The sequence below is a fragment of the Prionailurus bengalensis genome, chromosome A3, assembly GCF_016509475.1.
Source record: "Prionailurus bengalensis isolate Pbe53 chromosome A3, Fcat_Pben_1.1_paternal_pri, whole genome shotgun sequence".
In the NCBI taxonomy this organism is placed as follows: domain Eukaryota; kingdom Metazoa; phylum Chordata; class Mammalia; order Carnivora; family Felidae; genus Prionailurus; species Prionailurus bengalensis.
The window spans coordinates 85,800,242-85,808,489 of NC_057354.1; the positions used below are offsets into that span (position 1 = coordinate 85,800,242).

Sequence of the window (8,248 nt, forward strand, 5' to 3'; positions counted from 1 at the left end):
ACCAAATCCAGGACATGCCTGAAGCCAACTCTGCAGGAGCTGCAGCAGACAAATGTCAGATCCAGTCAGGTGGCATGCACTCAGTCCTGGGCGCGGGGGGGGGGGGGGGCCATATGCAGTCACCAGGTCTCCACAGTCACAGGCCACTGTCAGTCTGGGAAGCAATGGCAGGGGTGAACCGGAGAGCTCTAGTTAGTTACCAGGTGCTAAGGCACAGAATGCCAAGAGGTAAGGGAATATAAGGGCTGGGGCTAAGTGAGGAAGCCAGGGACAACACCTGGTAGAGGAAAAAGCAACAGGAAGACATGAGAATATTCGGGGTGAAAAAAATTGATACTAGCATATGGTATCATAGAAACCAAAGCTGCTTCATAAGGCCGAGGTTTTAACTTCCTTGCTGTGCTGTGATCTGTCTTAAAGTCACTGCTTAGTATGTAACTGTGGGACTGAGATTTGACTTACGTCATGAGAGGACCTTGAACTTCCGAGGTGAAGAGGGACGAACCAAAGTTGACCATATACTCACATTTAAAAAGAAGAAATTTGAACTAGTTGAGATTAGGTATAGATATAGATTTTGAGTTTTACTAGGGAAGGGGAGCATTAGTGTGAAACACTTACTTTAACATTAGGTTTTGAGAGAACAGGGTCCCAAAAGATAATTCTGCAAGGATTTAAAAAGAATTCACAGACTATTCTAATAACTTTATGACAGGGTGACCACTGACTAGATCAAAGGGGAAGTATAGGAGCAGGGCCAGCCTTTTATAGAGAAGGCTCTGGCAGTTGTCTGTGGCGAGAGTTTGCCTATTGCAAGCTTCCTCTAGTTCTGCCAAACATCCTCATATTCCTGGTCAAAAATTTGGCTGAGGGTAATGGTTATCTGAATGTGTGTTGAAGATAATGGGGACTTGAAGTAGGCTTACTTCTGTATTTTTCCTCACCTTCCTTTAATTGGCTTTTGATAAGTGCAATTTAGTTTTAGCTGGCCCAACTGGTGTACATTTTAGTCCTCCAGGGATCTGTTAAAATTGCACCCCAGGCCAATTAAACCCGGGTCTCTGGATTTTAAAGCTCTGCAAGTGATTTTGGTGTGTGGCCAAGGCTGAGAACCACAGAGCCAGCCTTTTTCTTCAAAGCTAACTTATCCTACTATCAAAATACCACTATAATATAGTAACCCCTCTTAGCCTCCTTTTACTATGAAGAAAACAACAATCTATGTGCATTCAGAGCTTTTGTTTTTTTTACAATATTCTTTCCTCTAATTTTTGGCAGGAGTGAGAGGGAAAAGAAACCTCTTCTATTTTTTTTTTTCAACGTTTTTATTTTTATTTTTGGGACAGAGAGAGACAGAGCATGAACAGGGGAGGGGCAGAGAGAGAGGGAGACACAGAATCGGAAACAGGCTCCAGGCTCCCAGCCATCTGCCCAGAGCCTGACGCGGGGCTCGAACTCCCGGACCGCGAGATCGTGACCTGGCTGAAGTCGGACGCTTAACCGACTGCGCCACCCAGGCGCCCCGAAACCTCTTCTATTTTGATTGATGGCCCCCTTTAATGTTTCCAATCTCTTAGCTCAGTGGTTTATAACCCTGGTTCATATCACAATCACCTGAAGGAATTAAAAAAATTTCTCCAAGTGTCACAAAGCTAAACCACTCTGTGTCTGCTGCTGGGAGTTAACAGGGTTAATGTGTGTAGAAGGCTTATCATGAAAAAGGGCACCTGTGTCCCACACCTCACAGGCGGGAAGTAGCTGTGTTCAACTGGAGGCCAGTCCTTCCCCCCCCCCCCCCCCCCCCCCCCCCCAATTCTTCCCACTTCTCCCATCCCAGAGAAAATAATTCTACTTGGGGGATGTAGTAAATTTGAGGATAAATGATATTGAATTATATTTAATATAATCCCTTTTTAAATAGTTCCTTCTGTTATGACAATGAACAAAAAAATATCTGGTTTCAAAACTATGTATAGATTTTTTGATAAGGAGGGCCAATATATCATATGTTTTTCTCATATCTTCTGCAGAGCTCAGCATTCTTCTTGGTCTATAATAGATAATAAACATTTGTAGAGAGAATTAAATTGAATATAAGTGGCTGGCAGATCAGCAACAATTCTTAGAAACCCCGGGCATGCACACATTCCTTAAAATCCCCCAGGAAATACTCATTACATGAAGGATGGCCAGAGACCCACTTACTAACATTAAGCTTTTCAGTGAGTCACATTGTGATGTCAATGAGCGCTTAAAGGCAATAGGTAGTTGACCAGGGTTGGCTGATTTCACCTCTTCCTATTATCTTCCCCTTCCACTGATTCACAAGAACTTGTTATTCACCCAGTGATTGCATGAGAGATCATGAAATGTGTGTTCACAGGTCAGGAAGAAATGGTGTAAGGCAAAAGCTTTAGCATCTTATTACCTAAGGCAAAGAACAAGAATTCGTAAAAAGAATTTTAGAAATTGATACAGAAGCCATTCTAGATATGACATAACAGATAGAAATATTGTCTGTTCTCCCATATGACTCTATAGGAATCCTGGCTCCATCCTTCAAGCAAGTAAAAGCCTCTTTGGAGATGAGCTCCTTGGCCAATATAACTTAGACTCATTCTTGAAAGCTCCCTTTAAACTCCTTAGACTTGGCATCATGAAGGAGACACTGTTTGCTAAAATCATAAATGTTTCATTTTTTTTCTATAGGAGCACAGTAAAAAGTATTGGAAAATTTGTATATGTGCTTGTCAATATATGGTGCTTTAGAATTAAATGATATGCTTCACATTGGCACGACAGAAACTGTATATCGTCTAATCTAATATACACTTTTTTTTCTTCTGGAGATATTTAAGTCATTTGAATTTTCTGGAGAAAATAATGAAATTAGGTTTACCACGACATTAAAAAAAATTATTATAAGCTGATTGAAGAAACTGTATAATTCAAGGAAATTACAAGCAGATATATGGCAGCTTCCAGGGTGAGATTTTATGTATCAGGCATAGGGCTGGGCTTTGGAGGAACAAAGGTCAACAAAACATAAATCCTGCCCTACAAACCCACAGTCTGGATGGTGTCATTCTTTGGGAAAGCCCAGTTCCTATGTGTTTTCATCATGTCTGTCACAGTGACTATTCCTTCCTGCTTCCATTGCTGCTACCTGATGTTAGTTCCTAATAATTCTGTGCTTAGATTGTTGCAATAATTTCCTAATGAGCTTCTTTTTACCTTAGTATCTTCTCCCTGGCTTATCTTTAACCTAGCCAGCTGGTCCATCCTACATGTGGTCGCCATATTAATCTTCCTAAAATGTGATTGTAATCTTTTCACCTCTGACTTAGAAGCCATCAGCAACAACCCCCACCTTTTAAGTCTCTTTCCACTTTCCCAAACATGTCTCATGAACACTGCATTCTAGCCAGACTGGTCTTATTCATTAATGTCTGCATATGCCTTGTGTATTCCCATTGCTGCTTTTTTGTTGTCAAGTCTTTCCACCCACCTCTTTCCCATCCATCTGTCTCCTGTGTGCCCTCTGTGGTTAAGTGCAGAGGCTCTCTTTGACATCCCAAACCTACAGTGACATATCCCACATTTAATTCCCTTGAAATCTGTTATCTATACCAATTACTTGATTTGGACATTTGTTGTTTTATATTTCCACATAGACTGTAAACTCTAGCTCTAAAGAGTAGAGCTATGTCTTAACCTCTTTATATCCTCCATGTTACCTAACAACCATGTAGGTACATTGTATAAAATATTGTCTTATGTAATACTAAACCTGTAAGGCAGTCTTAGAAATAATTAATCCATAATTTCATAACATCCAAACTATTCACTGGCCGTAGTGCTATCTCCCTGACAAAGACCTGGGTTGGGACCTCGTTTTCCTGAAGTTGGTATTTCATCTTTTTCTTTTTTCAGTTCAACAAAGCTTACTATGTAGATACTATATGTACAGAATGATGCTAAGAACTCACCATGCCTCTTTTTATGTTGATCTTGGATAAAGGGGCACAGGAGGAAAAACTGGAAAGTGAGGAAGTTCATTCTGAGAGAAGACCCTGCCTACCTGCACTACTATGACCCTGCTGGGGTGAGATCCTGTGGTCAACAAATCTATTGCACTCAGACCTCCACTGCATCTGCTATCTGGGCTTTCCATTCTTCTTTCTGCTCTGTTTATATCCCCATTTCCTCTTTACCCTCCCACTTCTTTTTCTCCTGCTCTCCTCTACCTTTTCCTCTCCCCTCTTAACTGCAAAGATCTGCAGTCTTAGGCTTTGAGGCCAGCACAAGCTCAGGGATGAAAGAAAATATCACTATATTGTTATTCATTTGTTTTTGTTTGCCCTGATCTGATACTTTCAGAGGGACTCAACCAGTCCAACTCATTGCTCTTGGTTTAATATGAAAAACAGTGATAATTCCTCCTCTGGGCCTATTTGGATGAGAGCACTGTTTAAGTCCAGCCATTTGGGCTGTTGTTTATTCAGACGAGGGTCTTTTCCTTAATAAAAGGAGTCAACTCTAAAGCCTTTTCCTTAATAAAAGGAGTCAACTCTAAAGCCTAAAGACAAACTCATCTGGGTTGGGTCCTCAGACCCTGCTTACAGTGCAGGAAGGGGTTTTCTTTAGTCTCCTTCTACTCTTACCCATTTGGGATGCCCTAATCTACACCAGAGTGAGTCTGTACGGCTTTTGTACCAACAGGATAAGGTATGTTCGTGCATTGTACATTGGAAACATAACATGAGGGCTCCTCTCTTCTCTAGGGGGAAGATCCCCTGGGAGCAATTCACTTGAGAGGCTGTGTAGTGACTTCAGTGGAGAGCAACCCAGATGGTAAGAATGAATTTTTGTTTGAGAGAGGTTATTCAGGCTTCCTTTCCACATCTGGGCATCCTGAGCCAACAACAATCAATAACTGATTTAATCAATCAGGCTAAGCATGAATGAATTTCTGTCTGGAAACCTGGGAGAAAACAAGAGTTATTTTCTCCCAGATGCTGCCCTGTCTCTCTGGGCCTTGGAGAGGAGGAGTGGTTTTGTGGATGACTTGAGCAAATCCTTGAGCAATGCTGAGAAAAACCTTCCCCTTGGAACTGGCTTGGATGGAGAGACTTGTTACCTCCTGATGCTTGTAATTGAGCTGTGGCATTCCTTAAAGGGGGACCTTTTACATATCCAGACCAGGAAATCTCCCACAGCAAAAGGAACATTTGTGCAGTGAGACAGTGCAGTGAGTGGAAAGTGCACTTGACTTGCAGTAATGTCTGTGCTAGTCGGTTAGTGGCATGGTCTAGAGTGAACCACCTAATGAATCTGGGCCTTAGCTCCTCCTCTGGAGTGAGGGGTTGCACCAGTGACCTCTGGGTCCCAGATCACAAGTCTATGATGTGGTGAATGGAATAGCCATGCTGGTGTTGACTGACTTCACAGATGCAGAAATGAGGGGTATCACTGGGGAGATGCGGTTTAGACATCCCAACCCTGGTTTTGCCATGTCATTTTGGGTTTACGATGTTATAAAGGCTGATGGGAAAACACTACAGCTGCAAAAAGCTTAGATTTTTGACTACTCCTGTATCTGCTCATTGTCTTCTTCTTATGGAATTACGATTTTTGATTTGAGGTGGATGTTTTAAGTCTTGTCATGCTATTGGCCAGTTAATTGCCTTTCGATCTTTCAACAGACTCTAACTTAGCCCCTGATAAAAACAAGTTCAAGCTTGTATTTTTTACCAGAAGTGGGTCTGGATTTTTGTTTTTATTTTTAATTTTAATATATTAGGGTCAGTCCTTGGCTTATATTATGAGCAGAGGAAAAGTACTCATTAGGCTCTCGTAGAGGTACTCATTAATTGGTATGCAAAAGTAGGAAATTTAGTTTTCTCATAAACTGTAAAAGAAACTGTAAACTGTCGAGTATTTTACTTATTTCTTAAACACACACTCATACCACACACAGTCATACTATGTACCTATCTATATAAATACTATATCTATCTAGCTATCTATATATAGTATTAGTATACTGTAGTATATTATAGTATATATACATACTCTATATATGTATGATTATACAATAAAGATATATGATCATACAATGATGATAAGTTTGAAAGCCACATATTTAATTTTCTTAGAATACTAAAAAAATAAAAATTTCATTCCTTGCAAAAGGAGGGTGACTGGGCAGCGTCTCTGCATGTGCTTTGTCGCTCACTTTCTTTTTCACCAGGCAGGAAAAGCGAAGAAGAAAACCTCTTTGAGATCATCACAGCTGATGAAGTTCATTATTTCTTGCAAGCGGCCACTGCCAAGGAGCGCACCGAGTGGATCAAAGCCATCCAGGTGGCCTCTCGGACTGGGAAGTGAGGATGTTTCTGCAGCCCATCATCACTCTCCCAAGGGAACCCCGTGGATAAGCTTGGCCTAGGACCTGTCCACTTCTGGCAACAAACTGATGATAAAGGGCTCAGGGCTGGGAAATTTTTGTCTGCAGTGGTTCTGAATAGAACTAACCACATGCCACGTCCTGTTCACTTGCACCAATCGCATTGCTTTCTGAAACCTCTCTGTGTCCCACCACGCAGATATAATAAGCTGTGTGGCATGGCTTCCCTGCTTAATCTCTCCAGGCCTGAGCTTAAAAACCAAAAGCCCTGTGATTCTAATACCCATGGAAGTGAAGTGTGTCTAGTTGTCCGGCTAGTGTCCCTGCTAGGCTCAGTCCTGGCCTTCAGAACATGAGATATTCTGCTCTTTAAAACTGTTCCCAATCTATACTTAAAGGACTAGGCATAAACCTCCTTTGTTCTTGTTCACCACCTTCTCTTGCTCTTGGCTATTAGATTGTGTATCAGAATGAAGGAGGACTTTCTTCTTCCTTCCTCACTCTAACCAGAAACTTCCTGAAAACCAGTGCCACAGTGCTGTCTTTTAGGTTGAAGCCTTCTATCACTTACTTATCACATAGCCTGGAGAGTTATACCTTCTGAGAAAATGACCCAAGGAAGCCAGGAGTAGTTGAGGGTCTTTTCCATGCCCAGAAGCCACCCAGAGCAGGTATATTCTACTCCCACCCGATGCTGACCTGAGATGGGTGTATTTTTGTCCCTTCCCAGAGCATTTCTCTACCATTGGCTGTAACTGAGGGTGGGGGTGGGGGTGGGGCTCCAAATCTTTGAGATTCTCTTTCGTTTGAATGTTTGCAGAAAAAAGCAGCCAGATGGGTTCCCTCCATGGGTTCTCTCCATGGGTGAGGGGTCTGGAGGCTGGCTAGCTAATGTATAGCCTCCAGTTCTAGAGGCTGCAGGGACTGGACCAAAGGCTGGAAGATTGGATGATGGGCTTATACAAAGATAACATTGAAAGGACTTAACTCTAGACACAGCTCACTGAGGTGGCCATCAACATTGTGCAGCACCTTTAATTCTCCAGCTAATGATATTGTGGTAATACCTGAGCTTTAGACACAAGCTGTAGCTGCTCCTGCTTGGCCTCCATGGGGCCTTATGAACCCATTACCAACCCGAGTGATCTGATCTAGATTCAAATTGAGTACCTGTTTCAACTTTTGACCCTGTCAACCAATTAGTGATTCTAACCCTAAAGTGAGAAAAACAAAAACAGAAACAAAAACAAAAACAAAAAACCCCCAAACAGGTATATATGTGAAGGTGCATTTTCCAACTTCAGATTTCTAACTTTAAGGCTATAGTGAGAAAAGAAGAGCAGAAAATTCTTTCTGATTTTATCAACTTCTCTCTTTCCCTCCCCCAATTCCACATAATATCCTTGAGGTTATTTCTACTCCTGAATGGTTTTATCAACGGCCTAGAGGTAAAAGGCTATCTTTTCTCCAATTCTTTAGTAAGCTGTCTTTTTAGAACATGCACAGTTTTTCTATATTCAGTGTTAAAAGTATTTATTGATATGGAGTCAACTTTATGTTTTGAAACAAACATGACCATGTTTAACATCTCTTTGGTGTGATGGTTCTGATGTTTTGCTTCCCCTGATGACTCTTCTTTTACACAACACACTTTCACTTCCTGAGGATAATACCATCTCTCATCTCTCAAGTTATCTCAATGACTTTAGAACATATTTTATTTTATCTTATTTTATTTATTTATTTATTTATTTTAAAAAAATTTTTTAATGTTTATTTATTTTTAAGACAGAGACAGAGCATGAATGGGGGAGGGCCAGAGAGAGAGGGAAACACAGA

General features: G+C 41.3%; 1 protein-coding gene across 1 annotated transcript in view; it reads left to right on the forward strand.

The window, feature by feature from the left end:
* The window catches only part of PLEK (pleckstrin), a 25,797-nt gene extending 17,797 nt beyond the window's left edge, over positions 1-8,000 (forward strand). Inside the window, exons 7-9 of the mRNA XM_043603540.1 lie at positions 4,022-4,105; positions 4,785-4,854; positions 6,254-8,000. Of these exons, the coding sequence (XP_043459475.1) occupies positions 4,022-4,105; positions 4,785-4,854; positions 6,254-6,390 (291 nt within the window). The 3' untranslated portion in view covers positions 6,391-8,000. The remainder of the gene's footprint in view (positions 1-4,021; positions 4,106-4,784; positions 4,855-6,253) is intronic.
* Positions 8,001-8,248: the final 248 nt, after the last annotated feature.